This window comes from Epinephelus lanceolatus, chromosome 15 (genome assembly GCF_041903045.1).
Source record: "Epinephelus lanceolatus isolate andai-2023 chromosome 15, ASM4190304v1, whole genome shotgun sequence".
In the NCBI taxonomy this organism is placed as follows: Eukaryota; Metazoa; Chordata; class Actinopteri; order Perciformes; family Serranidae; genus Epinephelus; species Epinephelus lanceolatus.
Window position 1 is genome coordinate 8215175 of NC_135748.1, and position 16764 is coordinate 8231938.

The 16764-nt window shown below is 41.2% G+C and overlaps 1 protein-coding gene across 1 annotated transcript in view; it reads right to left on the reverse strand.

Annotated features, from left to right (window-relative positions):
* Window positions 1-14023, reverse strand: part of ism2a (isthmin 2a) — a 40433-nt gene extending 26410 nt beyond the window's left edge. Inside the window, exon 1 of the mRNA XM_033642213.2 lies at window positions 13476-14023. Within this exon, the coding sequence (XP_033498104.1) occupies window positions 13476-13607 (132 nt within the window). The 5' untranslated portion in view covers window positions 13608-14023. The remainder of the gene's footprint in view (window positions 1-13475) is intronic.
* Between the last annotated feature and the right edge of the window lie 2741 nt (window positions 14024-16764).

A 16764-nucleotide genomic window follows, 5' to 3' on the forward strand; every position in this document is an offset into this window, starting at 1 on the left:
GTGCCAAAAGGCTTCGCCGAAGGTGCACTAAAAGCTTGCCAGCTGAAACCAGGTCTACTGTCAGCGCAGGCGGAGTGCAGCCGGTGTAAGTCGAAGTTTGGCTGACCGGCGGACAGTGCGCACACGTCACCAAAACCTCACAGGCAGGTTTCCAGAATATCAGGCACATTAACAATGCAATAAATAGCCACAAAAACACTATTCAGTGCAACTATCTGCAATCAGCACATAAATGTATCTCTATATTGACTGTCCCGTCACATCTGATGTCAGATCAAAGGGGATTGGCACCGTTTGGCACGTTTGGCATGCGTAATGGAAACCCAACCTGATTTGATTAACACAGCTGCAAACTAATGAGTTCACATCCCTCTCAGCCAACCACAAACAGCCACAGCATCAGATAGGGAGTATATATTCAGCATCTGTCATCTTAGAAAAGTCAAAAGAAAAGAAACAGAGTGAGACTGTGAGAGAGAAAGAGAGAGCGCACACGCACGAGAGAAACGCAACATTGATTTACAATTGTGGTGACCTCCTCCCAGGCTACCTTTGCATCATCAGCCCGTGGAGGTCTGCTCGCAGTTCCGTATATTGGGACACTGCGAGCTTGGACCTCCCGGACCAAAACATCAGCGGAGCCGATAGGATTCAATTCTAGTCAATGTGTGTGTTTCCACCAGCTGTGGCTGTGCTGTGTTCTGGCTCCGTCTCAGTTCCAGCACTCCGGAGCCCTCCGCAACAGATACGCAGGACTTCTATTTTTGCCGGACGCCGGAGCACAACGCAGCAATTCAGCACAGAGCAGATCGTGCGGGGCAGGAAGTCGTGCACAGATACACAATAAAACATCCGGTTAATTTTCAAAATAAAATACACAGTGTTCACAGCAGATCATATTTCCCTGCACTACACCTTGAAAACTACATAATGGGCAGAGGCAGGCCTGAAGTCAACAGGTCAGAGGGTTTCAGATGTATTTCACCCCGTTAACACCATGGACAAGGAGATATTAATCATGGCAGTGCACCGAGATGTCTTCCGGCGGAGCTGCACCGCTCCGCACAGCAAACGCAGCCGGTGGGTATTGACGGACGGCAGAGCACGCAGCAGATAACCAGCGCTGCTGTTCCGCAACGGACACGCATCTAGTTATCTAGCATTATTACGCCTTTGCGCGGCGCATTCAAGGGCGAGGAGAGGGGCTCATTTGATTGGTGTGATGTGTGTAAAACCCACTCCACGCCTTCTCTCCTCCCACTTTCCGACTTGCGCAGGTAGGAGGGATGGAGGTGGGAAAGAGGAGTAGCTGCGCCAGGCGCACGGTGTGCCAAACTCGCAAAATCCGTCTGGCCACACCCAGTTGGCAAAGCGCAGGTGCGCTGCGCCCCCGCCTTGCCCGGTCTGCGAAACTAGAGCCTTAAGTGTTTAATATGACCAGCAGTCCTCTCAATCGATCTGTGGCAACTTATCTTTATACTGGATAGGTTGTAATTGACATTCTGGCTAGTTTGTTGTTGAATGTCCACATGTCTATGTAAACTAGAGGTTTTACACACACATACATACACACACACACACACACACTTGACCTCCATGCCAAATTTCAGCCTCCCAGGGCAAAAACTGTGGCTGCCAAAGGGTGGAGAAATTTTTTGTGGACCAACCAATTAACCAACCAACCAACCAACCAATGGAGAGAGCTACAGAGCTGCTGGTCACAGCTAAAAATGACTATGTCCGATAAATTATCCAATTTTTCTACTCCCAAATATTTCAGTTTCAGCATTGGCCTCTGTCAGGCTATAATGTAAACAAAACTGTTATTTTTAGAGTGAAGTATCACAGTTAAAATTAATATAAATATAATATAAAATTAGAGCCCTTCTGTGCGGAGTTTGCATGTTCTCCCCGTGTCAGTGTGGGTTCTCTCCGGGCACTCCGGCTTCCTCCCACAGTCCAAAGACATGCAGATTGGGGACTAGGTTAATTGATAACTCTAAATTGTCCGTAGGTGTGAATGTGAGCGTGAATGGTTGTTTGTCTCTATGTGTCAGCCCTGCGATAGTCTGGCGACCTGTCCAGGGTGTACCCTGCCTCTCGCCCGATGCCAGCTGGGATAGGCTCCAGCCCCCCCACGACCCTCAAGAGGATGAAGCAGTTAGAAGATGAATGAATGAATTAATTAATTAATATAGAGTAATAATTAAGGCCACTAGGTGCTGACACTACAGAAATCCCTGCTAGTCCCTGCTTCCCTTTGTCAATATTTAAAGTCAATAATTATTTACACAGGTGTTTTTGTTTGCTGCTTGCTTGTCCCACTTCAGCTCCTCAGGCAGTCACATAAGCATGATAACATTTAGAGTAAAATTAATTAATTTCAACGTGCAAATCAGAGGACTTGGACTTCAAATTTGCTAAAACAAACCATTTGACAGCTGATACATCTACACACCTTTGAGGGAAGGCTCCAGAATAGAGGAATCTATTATGTAATGTGCCTTGCCATGCAATTTAATACTATGACTACGCTCTGCTGGGCCATAAATCGTTATTTAAAAGACATGCCCCATGAACTGCATTTGTACAGTGCTTTTTCCCAAAGTACTCTACAATGTGCTTCATATTCACTCTCACAAAAACACAACTCTGACACTGACAGAGACACATGGCTTACCACTGGAAGCAATTGGAGGTTCAGTGTCTTGCTCAAGGACAGCCAGAGATCGAACCACCAACCATGCAGTTAACAGCCTGGTACAAATACGTTGTGGTATCTTCTGGCTTCAGTACCGACAAGATGGCAGTGAGCAGTAAACCCAAATCCAGACTTCAGAACTGTTTACTACAGAAATATCATCATGTTTTTGAACAGTAAATGGGCTTGATTGGGTAAAACAGGAAAAAAGAAAATAAAATGACACCTTTTCCCACTAAAATTAGTGTAAATATGCTGGGGGGTTTTAATGCCAGAAAACCTGTTAAATCAAATCAAATCAAATCAAACTTTATATATATAGCACTTTTCATACATTAAAAATGCAACACAAAGTGCTTCACAAAATAAGCTAAAAGTAGCCAATAGACTCCTTTCCCACTGCCAGTAACTCGGTAATTGATGATTAAGCCTTTCTGTGTTTTTTTGTTTGTTTTTTTTCACTGGTGTGTCACATTTGATGTCACAAAAGTGCCGGAAAATAAGGTTAGTAAACAGATAAGTAGATAAGTGAAAATGTTACAATGGTTAGTAATTCAAGTTACAAATTCAGTCTTTCATTTAAGTGCCGAATTTGGAACAATGTTCAAGTTCTGCTTGGGTGGAGACAGACGGACTCTGTGGCAGTATGTAATTGCATTGCACTGTAAAGGGGGTGAAAATTAGTGTGTTAACTCAGGTGCCACAGCCGATCGTAGCTGGAGCCGATAAATACCCGCTACTACTTGCAGTCATTTGTCCCAGCAATGAATGCCGACTGTAACCTTTCCTACTGCGGACAAAACCCAGATGTTAGTGTTTTTGCTTTGTTTTGGGTTTTTTTGTCCAGTGAGAGAGGGGCTCTAGACAGAAAAATTAGGCTAGTAGAGGGAATAAGGACGTGGGAAAAATATAAAAAGGAATATATAGACCCAATTAAAGAGTTAAGAGTGGAACGCTGGGTGGGACAGCCATGATTCAATTAAATGAACACATTTGGTGATACTGAGTACAGGAAGAGGGCATTTTCCCATCCATCTGCCTGGGAGTTAATAACTCTGCCAGTTCACAGTATTCTTGGCCAGACCTTTAAACGCCATGATTGATTTGATGTGAAATCCAAGGAGTAAAACATCAAGCATGTTTGCCAGCCCATTTAACTTATCTTGTGTAGATGACGATATGTGAGTGTGTGTGTGGCATATTTCCCCTCTCCCTGACCTCTCCCTGAGAAAACTGAAGAGTTACGCTTTGTATGGAAACATTTATTTAGTCATTCAAAGAGACCATGCAAAGCAATTTTATCCTTTTGGACAGTATGGCTTGGGAAGGTTTTTTGACTCACATTTAGGGATGGATTTCGATTGTCTGTTCCATTTCTGAACTCGTTCCCATTTGACAAAATACCCAGATTTGTTACTCTGAGGCTAAATCTCTGATCTGATCTTTCATCCCTCCTCAATTTTTAGCCATACCTGCAGTGTAGTTCTAGAGAAGGAAATTTCAGTCAGTTGGCCACTTTGGTCCAGACTGAAATATCTCAACATTGTGAAATGTCTCAACAGCTACTGAATGGATTGTCATAAAAAATCCATGGTAGCCAAAGGATAACTAATCATGACTCTGGTGATCCCCTGACTTTTCATCTAGTGCCCACCAGCTTGTTGAAACTTACCCCAAGAAATATCTCAGCATCTTCTTGACAGACTGACACATCTGGTTCAAACACCAGATGTCCAGAGGATGAATCCTAATGACTTTGGCGATCTCCTGACTTTCCTTCAGCTTCAGCTGAGCTTTGCCTTTACTGCTTTAAGCATGTTAACGTGCCAAACTAAGATGGTGACTGTGGAAAATATGACCTGCTAAACATCAGCATGTTAGCACTGTCGTTGTTAGCATGTTAATGCTAATATCTAGTTCAAAGCACTGCTGCGCCTATGTACAGCCTCACAGAGTTGCTAACATGGCTATAGACTGTTGTTTATTAACGAGTATTTGTAGACAAAATTAAGGTAGCTGACTTCTTACATTTAGCAAGCGCTGACCACCGCTATGAACATTTAAAATTACATGATTAACAGTGGCAGCTATATCAGCTGTAGCTAATTAACAGTATTTATCTCCATCTTCAGCAATTGTTGAAAAAATGTTTTATTTACTGTTTTATACCATCATTGACTGCTGACTCCTTAATCCTCTTAAATGGCTGCTAGGGGCTACAAGTTATCAGCTTGGCTAAAAACAAGCCTTACCATCTGCTCAGAAAAGGTTGGTCTTATTTTGAAACAGAGCATCTACAGATCAATTCCATACCTGATACCTTATGATCCACTTAAGACAGGCACAATACAGAATCAATAAGTCATTTGGTTTTGTTCATAGACTGTATAAAGGTGGTAGACATGACAGTTCCCCGAAAGTGAAGCCAAAACATTTTGATCGCCCCCTGGTGGCTGGCTGCAGTATAGGTCATAAAGTCTGCCACCTCCATGTTTACTTGATGGAAAATGGGTCAAACAGAAAACTCCAAGTACCCCAGGTATACATTTTTCTCAAAGATGGTTTCTGTCATTTCTGGTAGTTTTTATCACGCAGCTGTTTATTCAAGTGTTTGTTTTTCTGATATGTGTGGTTTAATTAGTTATTTGATGCTATAAAATGGGGGTTTTACAACATGATTGACAATTGTGTGAGCCAATTGGTGGGCCATCCCGCATTCATTGGCACTTTTCACAATTGGTTGGACAGGTGTATGGGCTGAAAACGTGATACTGTGGAGACCGCTACTGTGCAGACTCTGGCTCCAAATGACATCACCAGAGCAAGATGGCAGCAGCCATATCCAGGATTTTTTAGCTTCATTTCTGTACAGCGAAGTGAAAATGGAGATGCATCATCGTCCATCTTTATCTACAGTCTATGGTTTTGTTATCTTTGCCACCATGTTTGCCACCATGTTTGCTCTAAGGGAGCCACAAGTGACAATTCCACTTGATGAAGCTGCACTGCAGTCTACCTGCAACCTGGTTGTGTTCCATCCGATACACAGCATCATACCACACTGAGAGCATCTCAGATGTGGTGCATTTTGCCTACCATTTGCTGACTTGGTCATTATTCCTCGATATTTATGCTTCTATCGGTGAATTAGCAGGCTATGTGTTTTTTGTCTTGATTTTCGGTCTATTGTAATTGTGTTTATTGTTATTTCCTACTTTGCTGTTCTGTAGCCTACAGACAAACATAACACTGTTAGAAGTCCAGTTATGAACAATATGCATCAAAGATTTATGGCTATGTTTTAATAATAAAAATTACATTCATCCTCACAATGACACTGGATCTATATTTCACATACAGTGCCTGTTAGCAGGAGAAAAACTCAATCTTCTCTGTGCAATGTGCCGCAGCTCTGTCACAAATAGATGAGGCGCTTATTTTTATTAGCTTCTGGGATGCTTGTGAAATGCGCTGAGGCTCATCTGCTGGAATTACAGGAATTGCCTTGAGTAGCCTCGATCAGTTGGCCGCGTGGCAGAGATCAGCACTGTACTGCTCTTTTCTAGTTCTGTGTGTGCTGTCTTGGTAATTTACTCCCTGGACGTGGGTGTTTGTAAACAGTTCAGATCATTTGTAAGGGAAAATAACATCACTGTAACACCAATCAGTGATCATAACTGTATGGTGTGCTCCTACAGTTCAACAAGACCAACAGAGTGGTGCCTCCTCTCTTCAGAAATGATATGGTTGATAGCACCTCATCAATGTCAGGAAAATCTCAAGGTTAAAAGTTTCCACATATCAGATTACTATTTTAAGGAGTTTATGTTCATGCATATAGAATGTATAATATGCACGTTGCATGTATGTAGAGTGTGTGTATGAGCTCTTTTGCTGAGTACAGTTTTGGGCAGTGAAAGCACTAGCTTATGTTCCTCCATTAAAAACCCACAGAGGCAAGGAATCCAGCGCTAACACACGATCTTCACATAAAGCATGCATTCTGATACATAGATTATAATATACAGTTTCATCTTTACCTCATCTAGTGTGCATGACATTTGAGAGCAGTCCATCCCACACAACCTATTCCTCAATAAAGCGCACAACTTAAACTCGAACTGGCTCAAGAATTTGACGCCCTCCGCAAAATGTCGCATCAGCTTCAGCATGCCTCTTGGGGAGGGAGTGGATAGAGATGACTGTCCATCCAGGATTATTACTGAAGCAGTAGCACCTTCATATCCCCTGTGATTGTTTAATGGTTACCCCCCCCCCCCCCCCCCCCCCCCCCCCCCGCAGAGCACACTCAATATCTCCCTGTTCACATTCCTCTTCCAGAGTTTGGTTAAGAAAAGTGGCTGTTTGTGTATAAAACACCAAGTTCATATTGCAACCCTGGACTAAGTCGGGAGTCAAGGCTCCCTGTGAGCAACATGAACCCAACCGCTCGCTATAATAAAAACACACAGGCCAAACTGAGGGAAGAGAGAACAGTGGAGCCAGGAAAAGATCTATGCACATATACACTGGCATCAAAAGTTTGTAATCTGCTGCAACAAAGCTTGATTGGGTCCAGTCAAATGACTGAGAGGACTACTCAATATTTTTAAATGGTATTTGATGCTTTTAGGTTGTAGATGGTCCTCTTAACAAGTAGATATTATTTTTTATGAATGGTTTGTTTTGTACATAGAAAACAAAATGCTGTATAATGGTTCCACCAGATCCAAGGCCAGAAAGAGACAAAGATCCTTCTGAGTACCAGTTGAATAAGAACAAAATAAATCATCAGTCATTGGTTAACGAAGCTGGAAGCTTAGCATTAAAATGTGTGCAGATTCATTTGGGAGCAGGTTCCTGTTTCAGTGTCAGGTGCACAAAAATATCTATAACAAGCTGGAATTAGCAGATGTTGCTTTAACAGTTCTTCAAACTTCACAATAGAAATAAAAGGTTAATTTAGGGTTAGCACTATTGGAATTGAATCAGGGAATATCAGCCAATCATGCTATGGACTGCCAATCACAGTTCAAACCTCTTCAATCTAACCACTAAGTAGACTGCAGAGGGCCCTGAGAAAAACAGACAAACTCAATATTTAGAGCCACTTTGCACTGTTGTGGTGAAATAATGATGGCAGGTCACTGATGCTTTTCTGGACTGGAAAACAAATTCAAAATCCAACTTCCAGCAGTATTCTCCCGTCACTTAGTAGTGTTATATTGTAGGGATATAATGATACTTTGCTGCACAATACAGGACTTTTTAACACCATCAGTGTAAGTATATAAGTATTCTCCGACTGCCTCAACTTACAGTTTAACTAACTGTTAGCCACGGCCATATGACCGACCACACCACAACAAAAATGATCAACAAGTCCACCTGAACAACGCCCTCACAAATGACCCATATCTGAGACGTCTATGGTTTAGGTTTTTTTGTTTTTTTTTTTCATTTTACTTTTCTCTTGCTGCATATGGAGGACAATCATTATTTGCACAGTCACAAGTTGCTTGTTACATAAATGCTATAGCCTATATGTAATTCAAAATAAATCTTAAAAGACATGATCAGGCAAAAGCAGGAATATACACACGGGGTTTTTATGTCAAAAGTTGCATTTTGTTGCTTTGACAAAGCAGTTGGAACAAAGTTACCATAAATGAAGAGCAAGCAGTGAGTCAGGCAATACAGTCAACAGCTGTTATCTTACAACTCTATTAGTGGAGTTCACAGTTGATTTTCAGATTAAACAGGCAACTCACAGACACTCTTTCACCTCTTCACCAACTGTATCAAGCCATCCTCTCTGCCAAGAGTCTAAAAACCTAGCCAGCCATTTGTCCATTCATAAGAGCTGACTGAGAGTCTCTGTCTGAGCATGTAAATGTGAAGGTTACTTTACCTGACGACTATATGCAAGCTGCAGCTGCAGTATGAACACTTCACATCACAAATTCAAGTGGAAATGCAAAATGTGTTTTAGCTCCAATACAGCTCAGGTCCTCTGTTGCTGAAAAGTAGTAGCAGTGTACGTCACAGCATACGGAGTGTGCCCATGGAGGCAACGGATCACACAATGCAGAATGCCAGTATGGACCCTTAGCTGCTGTTAATGCATGCATGAAAAGTCACTCTGCCATAAGTAATTCATAAAGGCAAAATACTGTGAAATTAATCTCAGAGAATGCATCTGAGGAAGACCTAATAGCCCTTCCACCTCACTCACAGACAGATGATGAGTATACACAGGAAGTGATGTCACATTTTCTCAAAGCAAACTCTGTGACTGTAACTTCTGTACAAAAGTGAATTGTTATTTTTCCCAAAGAGAAATCAGGAGCCAGAAGCTACATTTATATTACAGGGCTCAATGCTCAATATCATTTCTTCCCCAGATACAATCTTTCTGCCTAGACAGTTCACATTCATGTTTGAAGTGACCCATATCTGACAACAGTGTGAACGGATTTCTGCCCTGCAACGCCTCACATGCAACCAATAACGTTGGCATTGGAACAACAACAAAAAACTTCACATTCCCAAAAAAATGGATGACATAACGGTGCAAATATTTATCTCCTGAATGATTGCCATAGTAGGAAGGTCCGATGATGTCACTGTGCATAATAATTAGCCATGTGCTTCTGTTTGGGAGAGTGTGTAGCTTATTGTCAGAGAAACAGGTGTTTATGGGATATCTGGGTGTCATACAAATGGGCTTTGCAGTGAATTAGCTCTATCAGCAGCTATTGCTCGGAATTCTGTGGAGAGAGAGGTGTGAGAGGAGTCAGGAGTGATGGGGGCACGACAGGGATGGTTTCACAGAAGAACAGGTCTTCCAAACCTAAGGCTGCATTCCACTATCTCTGTCGGTACCTCGAAAACAATGCTGTCATGGCATAGGCAAACTGTCCCGGTCAGAAAACATCTAGCAGTTGGAAGCAGTCTAGCAGTGTATGGGCAGTGATCTGCGCCTGCATGTATGATGAGAAAAAAACATGGATGTATGGGAAAAACATCCATAAAATCCGATATGACTGTTCAGTGGATGCATGGCCAATGATCAGATATATATCAACTATAGGACCTCATATGACACTACCCCAATCTGCTTGGAAAAAAAAAATCAGATTTCTGTGTCTACACTGCTCTGAAAAAATCACATGAGGGCAAAAAAATCTAATTTCGGTCACATTCACTCGTACTGTGAACGTCGTCAAATTCAGATCAGTTGTTGGTCAGTCAGTGAAACGTTGTGCCCTCAACACCTACTGAGGTCTCATTTATACGACAACGATTTCAACGGAAAATGCTAAACTTTAGTTGCGTTTTGGCTGATCGTTTACACGACAGCGGCGTTTTGGGTGCCTGAAAACGCAACATTTTGAAAACAGGTTCCAGAGTGCAATTTTTTGGAAACGGCACCGTCTCCGTTGTCATGTAAACTTGCAATATGCAGTTCCTCTGAAAACGGAGACTTTTCACACATGCGCATTACGGTTCCAATCACTAGGCATGCGCGAGAATGTTGACCATCACAACAACAATGCTGGGCTCTGTTTGTGCTGCTCACCCTGTTGAATTTATCAACGCTTCTCCAGCAAAGTGTAGATCTGTTACTGTAGCAACTCGACATTGTGTCTTTTCTGTTTTGGTTTGTAATCACCACGTTGTAGAGGAAGGCGCTTCAGCGCAGGCGCATGCCGTGGTGTTGCTTTGCAAATTAACACTGTCACCCATTGGCCTGGCGTGCACACTACAGTGTTTCAAGTAGATTTTGCGGCTCCATGTGAACGGGGATCGTTTCAATAACGTCGTCATTTAAACTCGGAAGTTTTTTAAAACGCAAAAGACAGACTTTTCCTTTTTTAGAGAAATCATTGTCGTCTAAACAGGCCCGAGTAATGCTTCTTGCCTTGGATTAGCTGTAGCTTTCTAAAGGTGGTCAGCTAAGTTTATTTATTTAGCATGTTTTTGGATCAAACATCAGGAAGTACTTTTTATGGACAGATGTACTTTGTTAAATGTCATAATGCCCATAAGCTGAAACAGCAGTATTCATTTTAAAATGGGGACAGAACTCCACAACAAGCTATAAATCACAGTTGACATACAACAGCCTTGTAAAGATAATAAAGCTACAGTAACAGTCTCACAAACTATTGTGTGTTTACACATCTTACAAACATTTATATATATTACATATTTATTTGGAGTGGTTTTTCAAGCAATCTGACAAACGTAAGTTCATCATTCACTCTCTTTTAGCTGTTTTTGATCTCCACCAACTCCTAAGAAAACATATCTGGCTTTTCATGGTAGATGGTGTGACAAACCATAAAACTGGGTGTTGTTTTCAGGCACATGTTATGACACCTGGTATTGTTTTAATGTGAGTCTGTGTGCGTGTATGACATCATTATAAAATGTGGTCCAGGTGAAACCAGCTGCACCGGGTTTGTCTGTCTGTCTGTGAACAGATTTTGTCAATTCAATAGTGTCACAGCCATGTAAGATGCATACACAAAATATCAAAATAAAGGTCAAATTAAAAGATGGGTGTGGTCAGAGCGAGTGGTTCAGAAGTAGGGAAGGAGCCATTGACACCCCACTTGAAACAACTGGCCCATATTCGTTTTACGTTAGCCCTTTTTATACTGCCTCTGCAAGGCAAGAGTTTCAAGCCATTATGCTGCCTCAACGTTCTGTATAACAGGCACAATCGCGGAATGGAGGACAGAGTTGTCTCACCTTTACACTAGCATCAGAGGTAGTAACAGCATTAAAATCACATTTGTATAAATGTGACTGCCAGCAGGACAGTATCATGGGCAACACAGGTGTGATATTGTCATGACATATATGTGCACTACCCACCGCAGGAGATTTAAAAAGTAGCTGTTAGCAGTTAGCAGCTAACTCAAAGAAGAGAAACAGCTGCTGAAAATGACTGCAAATTAGGAAAACAATGAGATTTGGGAGCTCCTTTCCCTCAGAGCAGAGGGCGAGATCAGCCGCCATATAACAGAGACAACATATGATTTTTATTGCCATGTTGATGCCATTTTTATTGTTTATAAATCCCTGTCAATGTTTAGGCTATGTATCAAACTTTAAGCCGATATTGTCTTATGTCACACCCATCACGCCTCTTTTGTGTCTGCAATGCTGGCATGCTGTGTAAAATCAAACACCTGAGCAGCATGATGGCGCTGTTGTTTGGTTCTATGTGAAAATGCAAAGAAGGCATAAAGAAGGGATGTCAAAGCCCTACAGCGCCTCCTCTGTGTAAAAAGGGCTACAGATTGCTGTATTTTGACTAGACTGATCCAAGTGCATGGTGGTCTATTGTTTAGTGAGACCTTGGCGGCATTTCCAGCTGCCAAGCTGCAGACTACTGTTTGAAGCGAAAGGACAACAAAATCAGTTGTTTTTTAGCAAGCCATTGCTGCATTTCCAGCCATGATTGACCCACTATAACCTTTTCCTAATCATAACTAAGTGGTTTATGTGCCTAAACACAACCACACATGAACCACAGCTGCAAATGTACAGACACTCTTACAAATGTTACAATATCTGTGTGCTTTGCAGAAATATATAATTGCAACATTTGGGAATTGGGTTTGTCTGTCTGCTGTTTGGTACTGTATAGTGAGTTAATCATTGAAAACAGTTGCCTTGTGCCTTGGGCTGCAGGAAACAAGGTTGATGAGAGCAGTGACAGTGTGCCAAAAGTTACAAGGAAGAGGCTGCATCATCCTGTAGCACTGACGGGAACTGAGCTGGGTGATAATTCTCTGTGGGTTTGTGATTACAAGCAACAACTCTCGCATAAAAGGTTGTAATTTAACCCACTGTTGTATATAATGATTAGTGCAGCTTTGATGTTCATGTGAATAGTGAGCACCCGCTGTGGGCTGAAAACAGAATGCTGTCATTTTCTACAACCCTACAACATATTTTTTTAATTAGGTAAGAATATGGTATTCTTGATTATTCAATGATTACACCGTACATATGGCAACAGCTGATGCTTGACCACCCTATGGGACTATGCATATTCTGAATATCTTTGAATTTCTATGAATACAAACAGGAAAAGCCATTCAACCACATTCCTATTTGTACTTTCACTCCTGCTTACCACAATAAACAAAGTTTTTTCATACAAAATAATGGTCAAATACTTGAGAAAGCAACAAATGGAATGATCTTGTTATGCTCAAAGGCGGAGGTTCAACACATTGTTTATCAATTATCCCCACAAAGAATAAAATAAATACAGATGCTATGCCATTTTTCTCATCTTTAATTTGCTATCATGGAGAAATCTGATATAGTGGACAATGGGAGGACTTGAATTCCTTCTTGCTCACTCCAAACAAGGAGCTGTTCACAGTCTTGTCTGCACTCCTCTGTAGTGTTTTATTAGATAAAAAATAAAATCCAAGAAAACGTCTACATATAATTGACTTGGGTGTGGAGGAGGTGCAAAAACAAGGAAAAAACTTAAACTAAAAAAAAAAATTTAACTTAAAAAGCTCAATCATAAGATGAGTTGTGATATACTGAACATCAAAAATTAATTGACAGAAAATATTAGGAACACAATCTGTCAATATCTAATCTTAATATGTGCCTATATATTCTCGTGATTTTCAAGATTAAGTAAGTAATAAGGCAAACATTAAAAATGTCAGTTTATAAATTTAACTGACAGTCTTTCAAAAATGTATTGCATGCAGGATAGTAGAATATTTACCTCAGTAACAGACGCTGTGGTGTTTCTGTCTCTGGCTGAAGTCCTCTTGAAGTGCGTGGGAAATCCGCGGACTGACACCGACACCACGGTGAGGCTCAGCAGCCACAGACACGACACTGCCCTCCGCTGCATCTTTACCCTTACTGTGCTGATCAGATGCAGAATCCTCCAGCTTGTATCCTCAGATTGAAGAGCAGTGATCAAACCATATCAGCGAGCAGAGACGGCAATATGAATCAAAGCGCCACACGTGCGCGTTTTCCGTGCGCTTCCTCTGCGCTGCCGCTCCGTCTTGAGCCGCTCGCTCCCCTAATTGAAATAATCCCTGCTCCGCTTTCCAATATCGGCGTGTTCATTTCATGCACATGGATGCAAAGATCAAACAATAAGATTTATTTAATACCTCAGTTAACAACTGAAGTTTTCCGTTAGTACGCCGAGCTGAAACACTTCCCGCAGTCTGCTGCAACTTCCAGCCCATCGAGCGGTGAGTAAACCATGTCCACAAGGTTTAGAGGTCCTCCTATGCTGAGGTGACATCGAGTCAGTCATCGGTCGCTCTGGTTGCTCTCCAGCTTGTAGTATTTACTTTAAAGGAGCAACCCCCCTCTGCCCTGGATGACGCAACGGAGGGAGGGTATATTACTACTACTACTACTACTACTACAGCATATAGGTTAATCAGGCAAAGTGACAAAACTAGGCACAGGACAGCAGAGAGACATCCTGAGGGATTTCAACCAGCACAGTATTCTTTACTGTTAGACTGGAGGGTCTGAATGATTTTGTATTTGTCAACCATTTCGTAATTTATTTCACTCTTTTTTTTTCTGTACAGAAACCTACAATACTTGCAAGCAGCACATGATAATTTACATCGATATACATAATAATATTTTTTACAGTCTATTAACTGATGACAGCAACAACTAGAATAATGACAATTACACTATAATCATTGTTTGCATTACATTTAGGCCAGCCATATTGCCTAGAATATTCTGCACACAGAAAATATTAGCCAGGAAATATAAATTATTTTGTTTGGCTGATAATGATCATTAGAATTACTTAAATAAAAGATCAGTTTTGATGTTTCATAATTACGATGATATTCTATTTGCCAGTTTATAGAATTTATATTTTGATTTTTTTTTTACCACTTGGGGGCAGCAAGAGAATCTATAAACACAAGCTGACATCTTTTAAAGGTCCAGGTCAGACACTCAGATAAGCCGCTCAGCCTTACAGGGAATTTTTCCCAGTGGCCACCATTCTAAAAGAGATGTCTGTAAAACTGTTGATAGGACACCCCAAACTGCAAACAAGGTTAGTTATGCCTCTTTCTATTATGAAGTTTTGTAGCTTTAATATTTGTTAAACTTTCCTGCAGCCAGGAAAAGCGATTTAAAAATCTGTGATGTCATCACAATGTAAAGTCTATGGGGCGAGTGGGAGCTCACGGGCAGGGCCAGTGGGATAAACACTACTGTGCATATTCAGTTGGTTAGATACAGCAGAAGTAAACCCTATAGCTAGAAAACTTTTTTGGCATATGCACCAGGTGAGCAGCTCCATCTTGGGGTCTGGTATCTAATTATTATTAAAATCTATGGTCCAGTGTGTCAGATTTAGTGGCATTTAAAGGGAAATTTCGGTTTATTTCAACCTGTCTCCTATCGTCCTAAATTTGTGACTAGTGACATAAAAATAATAGTCAGCATGTTAGCCGTTAGCCTAGATACAGCCGGGGCACATAGTAGCGTCAGACCTGTTAAAACGTAAGATAACGATATGAGGCGGTCTTTGTGGAAAAAAGCTTGTTTAGTGGACTAACTTTGCACTTGAAGGGTGCCTGTTCACTTACTTTTAACAGGTCTGACGCTACTATGCACCCCGGCTGTATCTAGGCTAACGGCTAACATGCTAACTATTATTTTTATGTCACTAGTCACTTGAAACAAATTTAGGACGATAGGAGACAGGTTGAAATAAACCGAAATTTCCCTTTAATTGTGAGGTTGCAGAACTGAAACTGTACGGGAATGGTGGTAGTTGTGAAAATGCGAGTGGTGCTATCTAAAGCCAGTGTTTGGTTTGTCTGTTCTGGGCTACTGTAGAAACAACATGGAGGACTCTGTGATGAAGTGGACCCACTCCATATGTAGGCTAGATATGAACAGCTCGTTCTAAGGTAAAAAAAAAAAAGAAAGAAAAACAATTCGTTTTAGATCATTGCACACTAACGAAAACATAGTTATGAATATTATATTCCGTTTCTGCCAATATATCACCCTAAGGCCCAGTTCAGACTACAGGACATTTTTGTCTGTTCCAATAGTCACTATGTGAAGCATAGGTGATTGTGGGGTCATGACATCATGCCATGACTTGGCCTACAGACATGACAGACTACACGTTGGTCCACACCCAATTACCCCTGGTTGTCTGTCATGACGTGTGTGATGTCACAGGATTATTCTTGCCCTATTTCTATTAATATAGCTATTATTTCAGTCACTGTGGCTGTTTATGTCTACAACTGTTATTGTAGTAATGTAAAAAGCACCTTCAGATGGAAGGAGCTACATTTGAAGTAATGCAAACATGTAAGTCACTGAATCCTCCACAAGTTCCTGCAAATGTTTCACAATAAAAGCCTTTTTAGGAAATGAAGGGATTCTCTCAACCAAAATTATAATGGGCTTTTAATGTTAAATGGATACAGGAAGTGTTGAGTTTGAAATGACGGCGCAATGCATTAAATTTAACAGGGCAGACAGGAGTGGATTAAAAGTAAAAATATAAAAACACAGAGGGAATAATAAATAACGGCCTGTTTATAATGTAGTCTGTTTGAAATGAAGCTGGTAGCCTCTGCAGTTGTGGTCAGTAAAAGCCACTTTTTTTTTTAGAATTGTATTCTTTTATAGTCTCCATTATGAAGAAATAACATTCTTTGCTGGCCTGATGCTAATGGCAGTACTCACCAGGTTGCTAAAATGCCTCTGCTGTTTCAAACCATAATTTTTCCGTTTTTACTCTGTGTGGTAACATCCCTAGAGGAAATATCTAAAAGGCTGAGGTGTTGTTGTCATACACTTGTCCACGGCAGCAGATTGCTCTGTGTTTCTATTGGTCTCAGTGATGGCTGTGACAGAAGAAGTCGTGAATGACAAAAAGAAAATCAAACATGTAAGACTTTCTGTCAGGGCGTCATGAGGCATCCCAGACGTGGAGTCAATTGTCACCTACTATGGCACATTACATTACACAACATATTCTAAAT